The sequence below is a fragment of the Rhincodon typus genome, chromosome 7 (assembly GCF_021869965.1).
Source record: "Rhincodon typus isolate 14 chromosome 7, sRhiTyp1.1, whole genome shotgun sequence".
In the NCBI taxonomy this organism is placed as follows: domain Eukaryota; kingdom Metazoa; phylum Chordata; class Chondrichthyes; order Orectolobiformes; family Rhincodontidae; genus Rhincodon; species Rhincodon typus.
The window spans coordinates 44478384-44493163 of record NC_063338.1 but is presented as its reverse complement, the minus strand read 5'-3'; the positions used below and the strand labels follow the sequence as shown (position 1 = coordinate 44493163).

At 38.3% G+C, this 14780-nt stretch overlaps 1 protein-coding gene across 3 annotated transcripts in view; it reads left to right on the top strand.

The window, feature by feature from the left end:
• rapgef4a (Rap guanine nucleotide exchange factor 4a) overlaps nt 1-14384 on the top strand; it is a 112286-nt gene extending 97902 nt beyond the window's left edge. For all 3 annotated transcript variants that reach the window (XM_048599410.1, XM_048599411.1, XM_048599409.1), the window contains 5 exons: nt 8441-8491; nt 9795-9882; nt 10146-10210; nt 11054-11108; nt 12869-14384. In XM_048599410.1, coding sequence (XP_048455367.1) covers nt 8441-8491; nt 9795-9882; nt 10146-10210; nt 11054-11108; nt 12869-12996 — 387 coding nt within the window. In that variant the 3' untranslated portion in view covers nt 12997-14384. The remainder of the gene's footprint in view (nt 1-8440; nt 8492-9794; nt 9883-10145; nt 10211-11053; nt 11109-12868) is intronic.
• Nucleotides 14385-14780: the final 396 nt, after the last annotated feature.

Genomic DNA, 14780 nt, shown 5'->3' with positions numbered 1-14780 from the left:
ATTTTCATTGAATTTCATATCCTACGTGTCACTCATTCCATCAGTCTTTGTTCTCTTGATGTTTATCATCATCCACTTCACAGTTCACAATACTTCCAAGCTTCGTGATAACTGAAAATGTTGAAATTGTGCCCTGTACACCCTAGATTTAAGTTATTTATAAATATAAGAAAAGCAGTGGTCTCAAAACCTATTATATTCTTTCTCTTCACCACTACTGCTTCCTGTCACTCAACCAATTTTTGTCACCATGTTCCCATTGTCATTTAATTTCCTTGGCTTCAACTTTGCTGGCAAGCCTATTTTGCGCACTTCATCAAATGCATTTTAGAAGTCTGTATAGATCACACCAGTACCATTTCCTTCATCAATCCATCTTTTGCCTCCCAACAAAAATGAAGTCCATTAAACACAATTTGCCTCTCAAATTGGTATTGGTTTTCTTTACTCAACTTCTTCACTTGTCCGAGTTACTTTCAATTTTGTACTGGATCATCTCATTAAAAACTTCCTCACTATCAAAGTTAAATGACATGGCTTGCAATTGCCGGGTTTATCCTTACATCCTCATTTTAAAAAATAGTGCATCATTCGCAATTCTCTAGTCTTTTGTGGCAAGCACCAATTAGAAGTTTTAGAAGATTATGGCTAGTACTATTATAACTTCCACCTTTGTTTCCCTCTAAACTTGGATTCACGTGTCTAGCCCTGGTAATTTATCAACTTGAAGTACTACCAACCTTTCTCCTAACTGTATTTTCATCAATTTTTAGTTCTACAATATCTCAACTGCCTCCACTTCCAGTTTGTGCCAAGAGAATCTGCTTCATTGATAAATACGGATGCAAAGCATTAATTTAGTCCCCCACCCAGCTCCCTGGCCTGTGTATAGGTTTCTGCCGTTTAGGTCCCTCTAAAATCCTTTTATTAATTATATGCTTTGGAAGACTTTTAGATATTCTTTTTACATTAGCTATCATTTTCCTGTCATCATTGCTCTTTGCCACTTATTTCCTTCCTCACTCCCTCTCTGTACTTTGTATATTCAGTATGGTTCTCTATTATACTGCCCATCTTGACTTTACCCAACCAGCTCCTCTTTAATGGCCTTCACGCTGTGCTACAGTTTTGCTTGCTAACCTCCTAATCCAATTCATCTGGGACAGGACCATTCTGAGCCCACTGAAATGTGTCTTTCTTCAAATAAATCATTTTACATAGATTGTTCTTTGTTCTTTGCCTTTTCAATAGCTGCTCTAAGTTGTACAATATTATGATCACTATGCACATTTTTAATGGCTAGTGGGAGACAGGCCATTGTGGAAATTATGGAAGATTCAATCCGTTTGGTCCCAAACACACACATTCTGCGTGGCAAACGCTTGCTTTCTCTGGAGGGAGTTGTAAATATATCAAAAAATACAATTTTTTTGTTAAATCCACCAATGATGCTTATTTTATTCAACCAGTGAGATCATGTATATCTTTTGAACAGAAGTCATTAAAATAACAAGATTTAACTATATCCACAAGAGAAAATAGTGTACATGTAAAGCTTGTGTGAAGCAAATTGAATACCATATGACAAGACTATGAAATTGATGTAAATAACATATCTCCTGACATTCATGCACAGCTAACTAGCAGTCACTTGATTGTTGTTGGTTCTTGCCATAGATCATATTCAGTTTGAAATACACAAGCAAATAAGGCATTTTGCATTCATACTCAGTTGAAAAAACATGACCATCTTCCCACACAAGTACATTTTGTTTGTGAAAATCGACAAGAATAGAGTGTCACCTTCATTGTATTATTACTGCACCCTTCTCTGTTGTATGGTTACCCTCCCGTGCTCCTGATTTTTTTTTTAGCCTCTGTAATACTTCGTTAATCATTGAAAATGGGAATTGAAATGTGAGGATTAGGGTAATTTGGCACTCCTTCACAGTTGCAGACATGAATTTGAAAGATGTGATGCTCAACATGTCAATCATTGCAATAATTGAACTTAGAAGATACATAATACCGAACACTATGGCAGGTCAGAACACGTTATTCTCCTGTTTTAGTCTGGAAATAGGCTTATAAGGAGCATCTAGAAGGAGGAATGAGTAGCAGAGAGGCTTTGAAAGAAGGCAGCTGAATTACTGCTGTGAGAAAGATTGTATGGAAGAGGTAAACCTGAAACTTAGGAGACTAGACTGTGACTGTAGGGAAAAGGTTTTCAACTGAGTAGTGAAACCAGGACTGATAGCAGGACACTCTTCACATGATAGTAAATACATGGAATAAATTTAGGATCAGGCAAACAATTTAATTTAAACAGTTATTCTAGTTGTGAAATTCTGTTATTTTTAATGCAATCATGAGCTAAATGAAACGTTAACTCCAAACCAAAGAAGGCAACATCAGACTGATGACAAGCATGATCAAAGATTTTAAGTGGTTCCTACTACCTGCCAAGAATTCTTTCCATTCCTTGCAGCCCTTTTCAGTTCCTCCTTGCGAGGCATGCTTTCACTTTCTTTGCCCCTAATTCCAGAGTTCCCTCCTAAACACTCCGCACATGATATTTGCCTTATCATTTAAGGTTCTTCTTGAAATATATCTCATAGACTCAGCTTTTAGTTACGTGTCCTAATTTCTTATTTGTAACGAAAAACTGTCAGTGGGTTAAATGCTGCTGGAATGTGACTTGAAAATGTTCACTATTTAACAGCCACTACATAAATGCAAGTTGTTACTGAGTCTAGTATTTTACATTCCACCTCAATAGTCTATCACGAATTAATCATTGCTGGGTCAAAGTCTTGGAGTTCCCAATGAGCACCATCAAGAATAGCATAAAGATGGGGTCACTTCCAATCTCACGGCAACTAGGAATGTAGATTTAACATTTCCAGAAGTTTTAATTAGCTACCCAAAGACCAATCTAACGAATGATGACTCTAATTTTGTAACCTTTAGAAATTGACAGCTCAATACACCAACCCTCTGGGGCAGGAAAACCCAACATTAAGATGAGTTCTGGATCCTAATCCCACATCCACATTGCATCTCTCCTGTGACATGATATTTAAATGTAAATATCCTAATTTGCAAATGAACACTAGCACATCCAGGAGGCAGGAGCTGCCTGCCTCATACCAGTGGCAAAGGCAGGCAGCAACCATGTTGTGGTCTAACATTATGTTGCCAATTAGAGAAGGCAGCTTCTGGGAAAGCTATGGAAGCAAAATGAGCCAAACAATAGCATTACATAACAAATCATTTCCATTATCCTCATTGCTGTGGAGTTCGTCCCACAGGTAATTATCTAAGACACATTTTATTTGATCCCTGCAGCCATCCCAACCATATCAACTGACATACAGAAGATTGTTTAGGTTTAGCAGAGGAAACAAACTTGGAAAGTGCATTTTGACTGGCTTCTTAAGGAACTGTTCATTGGTGGCAAGCACATTGGCACTCGCTAGTTAGTAACCCACCAGTTAGTTCTTTGAAAACAAGTCTGTCCTGGAGGCATTTGGATCATGACATCACCTCAAGGAGATATCTCTTAACCCCTCCTAGGTTGGCCAGTCTCTCCAACCCCAACCCCTTGTCCAAATTCTGGGATTGTATTGTGGGATATATGTACCACATTAACATCTATTCTGAACTGTTTGATCTTCAGTGTCCATAGCTCTCCATGGTTCAGGATTTAGCAGCTCTTAGAAACTCATCACACAAAAACCTCCTCTTAGGTTGATTGCAAGTTCAAAATGATCATCAGTTAAGAACTACTTGGCATAATGAGTCTTTTTTTCTGTATGTAGGCTAAATAATTAGGTACTCGAAATGGATTTGACCCTAATACTGACTATATCCACAGTGTGTATATTCTGCACATATTTAAGTCTTTGTTTTCCATGATTATTTGTAAGTGATGTAATTTGGACTATTTTGTTCCTGCTGCCAATTTCAAGGGATGCTAGGGCATATCCCACAGAACAGTCTTGCATTACTTTCTACAATGGATTTGGGAGTGGCACATCGGGCAGAATTTTTCAGCCCTTGGATGACTTTGGCAATGGTGAGACAGTTGGGGAAAATATGGCAAGAATGGGAACATGAGGATCCCATGAGGGGGAAGAGAAGTCCAATTTTCCATATAAGTTCTGAACAGCCGACTGAGAATTGTACTAGGGCAGAGTTTTTCAACTGGTGTGCCACGACAAGGTGAGTAATGTGCCTCGAAATTTGCAGAAGCAGCTCAGCTTTGTGTCATGGCTTCTGACACATTACCTCCGTGGAGATTTGTCATCTGTGCATGCGCAGTTTCTTCTCATAAACAAATGGTTGCTCCTGTGTGTGCACAGTAGGGAGGTGTGCAATTAAAACAGCTGTCAAACTGGCCTGCTTGCCTGGTCACCTTTCCATGTTAATGCTGATTTTTAAAATGAATACCATCAGAATTTTCATTTTTACTTCTACTACTTATCTAAGTCATAGATTCTAAGAGGAACTGATTATGTTTCTTGTCAAATGTGTGATTCCTCTGCTAATTCAGTTAATGAAACATCTGAACCCAAAGGAAAGAAAGCAAGAACAGAGACTGGCCTCTGGATAGACAGGAGATACTGCTTATCCCTGAGCTGAATGTCTCATCTGCAGGGAGAAGTTGGCAAACACTGCAATGGTACCAATTATGTTAAGTCACCATTCACAAATGAAACATCTATTTCTTGTGAACAAAGACATTCAGTACTTCAAGAGCTTGAGCAAATACAATGTCAAGCAGACCTACACAGATGGGGTGTGTGCAGGTATCAGGTGACGTTTAACAGGCCTGTTGCCTGGTGGCTGAGCTTGTCACCAATTCGAAGAAGCTCCAAACCCTTGCTGAAACCTAAATCATGCCTGCACATAAAATAAATCATGAGTATGACCATTAAGAAATAACACTGCAAAAGAGATCAATGAAATTGCACTCTCCGATAATACAGTTAACAGTGAATTGACAACACGTCAGTTGATATCGAAAAGGTGCTGCAAGAGAAGTTAACTACTAATAGAGATAGTAGGAACTGCAGATGCTGGAGAATCTGAGACAACAAGATGCAGAGCTGGATGAACACAGCAGGCCAAGCAACATCATAGGAGCAGGAAGGCTGACGTTTTGGGCCTAGACCCTTCGTGAGAGTTTGTTTTTCAAATTGATATAAACCAACACTGGCCAATATTCAGTGAGTTGATGGGAACTCTGTTCAGGAGAATTTTTCCTGTTGTAAGGAACTACTGTGACTGGTGAGTAAATATTTTGGGTAAAAAATTTCCCACTTGAGGGAAAACAAACTTACACAATGATGGTGAAGTTTGGAGAGTTGTCTTTGTATGGGTTTTGGCTGACTGTGGTACATGAATATCCAACAATCTGTGACCATGCTATTGCTGTACTCTCACTGTATGCAACGACATACATCTGCAAGCAAGTATTTTCAACACCAGCATATGTGAAAAACAACAGGAGGGAGTCAATTTCCAACACAAGACTGAGCGATCACCTGGCACCTGCAGCTCAACAACACCTTCCCTGGGGTTCCATCTTGGCCAGCAGCTCAGGGCACACTCCACGGGTTGTCTACACTGTTCATCCATGGAGATGGGCATTGGCAAAGTACCAGCCTTGCTATGTCATCATGGCACTTCTGACTTGCACAGAACATACTTCAATACAGTACTTTAGAGCTCACCAACACCTTTCGTTTGAAATCCTGCTGCCAGGCCATTATGCCTGCACGCACATGCACCTATCTCAGGCATCTGAATAGAGTGCTTCTCAGGGCTCTTGGCTTGCTTTCTTAGCCCTCAGCTCAGTTTGTGCTTGCTTAGGTGTTCACAGCATCTCTACTTGTCCTTGCCTTTTTGTGTGTAGATGCTTCATTCAGAACCTACAGCCTCACGGTACTTCTGGCTTGCTTTGCATTTTAGCACGGACAAAAAGCTAGGCTGCTTGACACTTTTTCCAGCAATGATCAGTCAAGGAGATGGACAGGTTACTGTATGGTGTCATGCTACATCATTATCACACCCTCAACATGTGCCAGCAGCTTAATGTGGCAAACTCATGTCCATTCTGTTGAAACACAGGCAATCTCTCAAAATCTAAGAGGAGTTAGTTAAGTCAAGGGGAACTATTGTCAGTTAAAAAGGTGCCACCACAGTCGGTCAAGGGATCATCAGTCCAGATGGCTGGACACTGTTAGTTGGTTGTTTGGAATGTTTGGGTTCAGAGTTCTGTATCATTACAGCCCAAGAAGCAGGCCACACGCAGGTCCAGTGCAGGGATTAGTGGTAAATGAGTCCGGGAGCTGCACAGAGATCAGTCAGGGGCCTGGTCCCTCAGCAATTGAGGCTGTCCCTCCAGGTCAGCTGGGAGGGGTTGGACATGGTCAGTCCTGGGGATCTATTCACTGAAGGTCAAGTGGGTTATTCGGGGCACTGCTAGGGAGAGGACATTGAGGAAGTGAATGCTGGGGTTTGGAGGCAGCAGGCTGCATGGACGATAACTGTGAAGGGGAGTAACTCAACTCATGGGTGGGAGACGATAGAGTATGGGAGGGAACGGAGTACTACAGGAGGGTTATCAGTTACCACCACCTTCAGCTCAGTGGAGGAATAGTCCATCATGATGTTTGGAAAACTAAGCTGTAGGCTTGGGTCTTGGGGGCTTTAAATGAGATGAAAAGTTTAGAGTTGGATGAGCAACGGGAGGCAATGGCCTTATGGTATTATCACTGGACCGTTAATCCAGAGACCCAAGTGATGTTCTCCGTACCCAGGTTTGAATCCTGCTATGGTAGATGGTGGAATTTGAATTCGATTAAAAATCTGGAATTACGAGTCTAATGATGACGATAAATCCATTGTCAATTGTTGGAAAACCCCATATGGTTCACTAATGTCATCTAGGGAAGAAACCTGCCATCCTACTGAGCTAAATGTGACTCCAGATTCTCAGCAATGTTGCTGACTCTTAACTACCTTCTGGGAAACTAGGGATGGGCGATAAATGCTGGCCTTAGCCAGTGATGCCCTCATTAAAGAATTTAAAAAAAAAAAAAACCCTCCAATCCAATGGGGTTTACAGGGACTGCAAGACAGATAGGAACGTGAAGGTTTGCGAGTAGAGTAGGGGGAAGAGGTGTCATCCAGAACAAGAGACTGAGGCCCAAACTCGCCTTGTAAAGCAGTAATACATTGCCTTCCATCCTCCTCCAAATTGCAAATGTACAATGGAAATGAAAAATGGCTACACCATACCCAGTATTTTTGTTTTGTCTGAGGAAACAGGTACCATTTGAGTAGTGTGGCAAGCCCTTCAAGGAGCAATTACATGAATCGGGCACTCTGCAGATATTTTTAACCTATACTGAATCTCAAAATCATCCCAGTGAACCTCCTGCAATGGGCAACCATGTTGAAGAAAAAATCCTGACCTGAGGCCATGTTTGATCATATTAGAAATCCTGACAAATTGATCCTGTAATGGCTATGAAGCAGAAGTAATGAGAAGTCAGCTGTACTGTTGCAGTTCCAAAATTCACCAACACCTTCCGAGATCTGACAGACTGCACAAGGTCCCAGAGCTACTTTCCTCACATCTTGAATGGTAAAATGTTCACATTACCAAGAAAGACAGCTTTAAACATAAAGTAATGTTGGTTTGGGGGGGTGTGGTGGACAATAGGTTAGTTAGGCTCAATTTTCCTTCCACACTAACAGTCTCTCACTTTGTGTACTACGTGGATTGTGCAGCATTCACCTAAATCAGGTCTACTTTGTAAAAGATCGATTTATAGAGACATCCCGCTGCCCTACTTGTCGGGAACTTCCATGTTCTAATGTTTTGAGGATTTTGGTTAAATGCTATTTGTGGGTGCTGTGACTGCAGACTGGGTGACTGAGGAGCTGCTTTAATTCTGATCTTATCCACATTGGCTCAATGGATCCAGGCACGATAGCTGTTGTTGTCTGTCAGCTACACCTGAAAAGCACCTGGAAACCCAGGACCAGCAGCAACCTCCAGTGGATATGGAGCAGCTTCCTGATGAAGAGCTTCCGGTTAACTGTTCCTTGGTGGTGCAGAGAAAGTGCTGGAGTACATAGTCAGTCATTCTTCTGGCTGGTCCATGACCTGAAGGGATTTGCAAGCATACAGTCAAGGATGAGAGTTTAGGAAATCTATGTACTCGGGCAAAGTAAGAATATACTTCAATTAAAATAATTCAATGTGTCATTAACTATTGTAAATAAATAACATCTCTAGTGAAACAGGCATTTGGAAATTATCCAGTTTGTTAAATAAGTTTCTAAAATCTATGCTGCCCAGGACATCTTTGGTTAAGCACTGAATTTTAATACAGAATAAAAATTCTCCTCCCTATTTTTGCAGAAACTTCCCAGTAAATTCAAGAAAATCTATTCGGAATTTGAAAGCTTGATGGTATGTAAATTTTAACCTTTATAGTGATTTTAAGTGCCATGATAAAGATAAGATCATTATATTCAGGCACCACACAGATCCAGAAACTTTGAGGTCAAATTAGTATCTTTATTGCATCAGTGCTTCTTTAAATCCTCAACCCAGGTCATTCCTTGCTCAAGTCCTCTCATCCTGCTCGCATTATTTCTACACCGTCCCCATTCCATCCTCCTCATTTAATTCCCCTCATGCCGTTCACATTATTTCTACACTGTTCACATTCCATCTTTCCCTTGCCACTGTCACATGCATATCCACCTTGCTTCCAAGCCAACTAGTGCCCCCATACCGCCAAACTGATGCAGATTTTTATTCTGCAAATCTGATCCTGATCTGTGTGCGTTATATTTATGACTTAATTGTGTTTGTTGCATCTTCTGTACGTATTTGGGGAAGATTTAACCCCAAAAACTGAAGTTATGTCATGTTACATATGAACATATAAATAAGGAACAAGAGTAGGCCACTTGCCCCTTTTGAGCCTGCTCTGCCATTAAACAAGATTGGACCTGATTTTTAACCTCAGCTCTACATTCCTGTCTATTGCCGATAATTTTTCATCCCCTTGGTAATCAAGAATCTATGTATTTACATTGCACTTTTTAACATCCTCATCGTGCCTCAATCTTTCACAATCAATGAATTATTTTTGAGGTGTCCTTTTAGGCATATAGAACTGCAAATCTTCATGTAACAATTTACCACAAACAATAGTCAGGTGGCCAGATAATCTGTGTTGGAATATTGGTTGAATGTTGGTGAGACTTTCTAGTCTTTCTGAAATAGCATTTTAAGATCTTTCACATTCATCTGAACGCTGATGGGGCTTACTTATTTAACTTATTGAGGGCTGGTATGTATGATACTATCCGTTCTACCACCCCACTGGATGAAAGCCTGGATTATATCCTCTAGTCCTGAAATGGGTTTGAAATTTTCTTAATGACCTTTTAAGTGTGCATGAAATATTGTTACTAAGGGTCTTTTTGATCCAGCACAGGAAACATTATGCTGCAAAAATCAGTGTGAATATTTAATTTTCTCAAGAAATAAAGGCCTTTTTTAAAGGAATAACATATTTCATTTTTTTTTCTACCTCCTGAAAATCATCATTGTCTTGAAAATTCATCTTTGTTTAAAGTTATATTATTTACTCTATACTTATGCAAGAAATTGTATTCTACTTAACATAAACCTATTGAGAATATCTGCTGCAAACAGTTAATCAATAAATGCATATTAAATACTAAACAATTTTATGTAGGATCCTTCCAGGAACCATAGGGCATACAGACTTACTGTAGCTAAACTGGAGCCACCAATCATCCCCTTCATGCCTTTACTTATAAAAGGTAATTCAATCATACTTCCTTCCTTTTGCATTGCAAATGTTATTTATCAAGCTGTTAAGCACAGATTGTTTTTATTGCTTTAATAATTTCATCCACAACAGTTAAATAAGAACAAGCAATAATTATAATACTTAGCTAGAGCTGGTTAAAGTCATGTTCCCTAATTAATTTAATCAGTTCAGGAATGTGTGAAGAATGTAATGCCAGCTTGAGGTCTTTTACAATTGGAAGAAATTGTTTGCTGATTGCCTCTTTCTTCACAGACATGACATTTACACATGAAGGCAACAATACACTCAGGGACAACCTCATCAATTTTGAAAAAATGGTAAGCTTCAAGACATGGTTTTTTTTGGGGGGAAACCACAGAGGAATTTTCACTTTCCTGCAAGTTATCTGTTTTGACTGTTTAAAATTGTTTAGGTTTTTTTAAAATGTAATTTCTACAGTGTTCTGTGGTATTATTTATACTAAATGCTGTAACATACCATTTCATTCTTTAGATGGAAAATATTCGGTATCTAATATTGCAGATTCTAGATTCATTTCTCAATTTGCTTTTTATTTTCTGCTACCACTAACTTCACAAGCACTTTTTTGGGCTTTTCAAATTGGGTTATACTGATGAGATAAACTGAAGAGGGAGGTGAGGAGGCCAATGCGGGATATGTGCATGTTGTAAACTCTAGGAGCATAGGCTAGTTGGATCACATTTCTGTGATATGCGTTCTGTGTAATGGCCTAGATTTTATCTGGCTTGATGTACACATAATGCCTGTCAGGAATTTAAAATGTGATACCCCTCAAGGAATTGTCTATATTTTACAATGTGAATGATATTTAGTATTCAAATCTGCTGATTTTTTTCTCTCCTGTCTTGCCACTCCCCTTGCTGCATACTGCTATCATTTAAATTAGAAGGCAGCACAAAGTTTTTAGATGCTTTCTCTATCAGAAAGAATGTGCACAGGTGAATCAGACATTGCAGTTTCTTTGCTCTTGCTTCATGTTCCACTGAAATCTGTACTGACTCCAAAACAAGTTTCTTTTGAAGAGGAGTGTCATTAGGCCCACTGACTTGGCAAAATGGATATTTAATAAGATTCATATACATTAGTGGTTCTCTTGATTTCAATTTTTCTTCTTCTTTTTCTTTTTCTTTTTGTTTCAGCATATGATTGGCAACTCAGTAAGGACAGCCAGACACTGCAGAAGTCAACCCTTCAGTAAGTCAATATTTTGTGAATATAAACTGAATGCCAGGTATTCAGGGGTTCATGTCCCTGCTCTCTGATTTTTAACTCTTCTAAATTTCTGCTTGAGGATTCCTGGAGCTAGAAATGAGTAGATCCAAACTCATAATAATATTAATGATATTTATAAATGCTGTTAAAACTGTGTACTCCAACTGGTGGTGACTAATATACTTAATCTATCACTTGTGTTAATGGATCCTGCATTTTGAGAACAGGCCGCTACTCTGTTCCTGAAGAACTTTATAAGTTAATTTCACAGTAAAGGAGCAGGAACAAATGAACTCCACTGAATCAGCTCAACAAACTTTGGATCTCTTTTCTCCTTTGATCTTGGGATTAATTTGGCAGTCCCATCTGTCCATACAAACCATTTTCTTGTCAATGAAAGGTGCCTTATTATTTTACAATCTCTTATCATTTCTCATATGATTCAGCAGATGAATGTTTTATCCCCTTCACTTTATTTTTATTCCCTTCACTTTATTTTTATTGTGGTCTAATGATTAATGCAAGTTATACCGAGTTCTGATGCCTGCATTTCCCAATTTTCTAAGTACCATGAATGCACTTTGGCCCAGTTATAAACTTGTTAGTTTCAGCTTATTTAACTGTTTTTGCAATATACTTATTACGTAGCCTGATGTGTTTCTGGGGATAAGTGTGGTTTGAGGGAGAATGGGCCTCACGCATCATGAATTTTTATGAGATACTTTCTGTTTCTGTACTGAGCTCATACCAGTCCATCAGTTTAGGAAAAAATGTAGAAAGAAATGAGATTATAAAAAGTGTATTGAATTTCTACCCTTTGGCATTTCTTTCTTTTGAAGAGAAGTGATAAAGAATTGCACAATTCTCCCTCAACTGTTTTATATTTTAAGGGAGTTCTAAATGTCAAAAGTGGTAACACTATACTCGGAAGTGATATTCGCTTTGTGTCCACTTCAGGCAAGTTTTTAGAAGGAGAAATCAGACCGGTTGCCCAATAGTACTAATGATTCGAGGCCCAAATCACTTTTGGTCAATTTCATTTGAATCACTTCAGCAAATTGCCCTAGCTCAACAATCACTGATAGGCAGTTCACTATTGACCAAGTGTTCAGGGAGATCCAGCTGTACTCCATTCAGCCAAGCCAAAAGTAAGGGTTTAAATGAGGTAGGACTACTAAACAACTGAAGCAGGTAGAGAAAACAATTGTATTGGGAATCAACTGTTTTGGAACCCCAATTTAAATATTTCAGTAAGGCTTCTGCCTGTTTTGAGTGAGATCACTGGCTTACTTGTGGTCTTTGACAGCTGAGTCAAGTGACCTCAGGCAGGCAGAGAGCATTTTTTAAAAATAAAATCTCTGCCTGTTGTTCCACTTTTCAGAATGAAAAGGAATGCTAGGCAGCTGAAATATCCTTCATTCAATCAACGGAATTCAGACTATAATCATCTTCATTATGGCATGGAAGGTCTGCAGCAGCTACTCTGACAGAAGCAAATATACTGTTTGTGCTTCTAATAATAGAAGGATAACATACAGGATTAGAAAAGTCTAACATTTTCCATCCAAACCAGTCCCAAAGATGAAAAAAAATCAACCTTCTACTTTCTTATACCCCTCAATCACTTTTTCTTTCATTTTAAAGAGCTTTCCTGCTGCTTCTTGAATATCTTGTAAATACCTGCCTGAGTCGATATGTCCTTTTTTGTCATTTCTTCAGCTAACGATATTTTTCTTTGTCAGATCTAGATTCATCACTTGCAAACAAGAACCATCAGGATGTCCGTGTATATGTTCGACAGCTTAATGTAATTGACAATCAGAGAACTTTATCACAGATGTCTCACAGGTTGGAGCCACGGCGATCCTAATAGTTTTTCACGATTGCACTGCCATAAAAGAAAATATTTATTGAATTTCAGCACAATGGGCGCTCTGTGGTTTGTAATATTAGAAGTAATTATTGAAACTGGATGATAAGTATTCATTTCAGAGGAAGACCATTCTGAATGCTTTAGCCCATGTTACAATTATTATACCTGCCTTTTCCAGGATTTGAAATTCATACTGTTTCACAATGACCAAAATACCTTCATTATGTTATTACATTTGGATAATTAAAAGAACACAGTTTTCTTTTATCCAGATTCTTGTGTACAATGCAGAAGAATTTGTGCCAAGAATTTCCCTATATGTATTTAAGCACACTGAGTTGATCCTTAAATCTTTAAAACAATTTACATTTGTTCAGATTCTATAAGCAGGTTGCTTTTTTGTTTCAAAATGATGGCACAAGATATTTGATATTTTTACCAATTGTTGCCTCTTTTTAAGGTATTTCTAAACTTTCCACGTTAGATCAAAACTTGGAAAACAGCACAAACTGCACAAGATAATATTGTTGAACTATTCCAGCATTTCTTGTAACTTTTTTGTTAGTATTGTAAGCAAGCTTTAATCTTTTAATATAAAATCAGTGTAACATCTAATTCTGACTGAATATAGGCATTTCCTGTTTGCCTAGAAGGTGCGTCCTCAAAGTATTGGTTGTCTGAAGCAAATATTGACATCATGGTGTGAAAGCCTGCTGTGCTTGTCAGTAACACACTTGTTTAATTAAGCACCACCCAACTAATTAACCTCGAGCACACCCCTGACACCACAGTCTTATTGTTTTTATGATGGTTTGTAATTTCTGCTGTCCCAAAAAGTAACTTTCAACTAAACAAAATTTGATTTAGAAATTGCAAAATGAGTCCAGAATGTGCTAAATTCACTTTACAAAATTGCGATCACATCTGTCCATCCCCATCCCTCTTCCCTCAGGGAAGCATGTCCCCAGACATTTGAAAAAGGTATTAAACATCATGCTATCGTGACACGCATCCATACTATTACAGAAATCTGGGAACCCCTGAATGCTGATTATTTGTTTTAGCACTGTTGAGCAAGTATAAATAGTTTATTTTAAATACAGGCTTGCTTAATACATTTTGTCAGTGACAGTTCTATAATTGATAATGTGCCAAAAGTGTTGCTGTTTTTAACTTATTGTTTCAATTTAATTTAAAAGTTTACCCACTGACTATTACATCAAGTTACATTTTTGTTAGAGTTCAAATTTTCACTGCCTTGTATTCATTGTCTATAAATAATGTTATTACGTGTACAGTGACTAAACGTCTCTAATGTTCACACGAGTAAAACAGATGTTACAATGTACACAGTATGGTATGTTTCCCCAAGTCAAATAAAAATTAAGCTGTTTCTACAAAATATCTGGTTTTCTTGCAAACTGGTAATAAGCAGTTGCTCTGCCATTTATCAACACTGATTTAAAATGTTAGGTCAATTAAATTCTCTTATCTAATACACAAAATATACTGATTTGCCTGTCTTGAATTCACTTTATTTCGTCAGTTCAAGGAAAATGAAGCAAAAACTTGTGAAGTCTTTTTCCTTTTGCACATTCTTAGCAGTTCAAACATACCACATATACATAAAAGTTTAAATAGGACATGAGAATGGAATTGTTTGGAAGGGAATGATTTATTTGCCTTCCAAACAATTCAAAATAAACAGACATCCTGATTTTCCAAATGTTAAGTAGGAACCAAAAGTAAGTTCAAAAGTTCCAACATGATTATTTCAATTG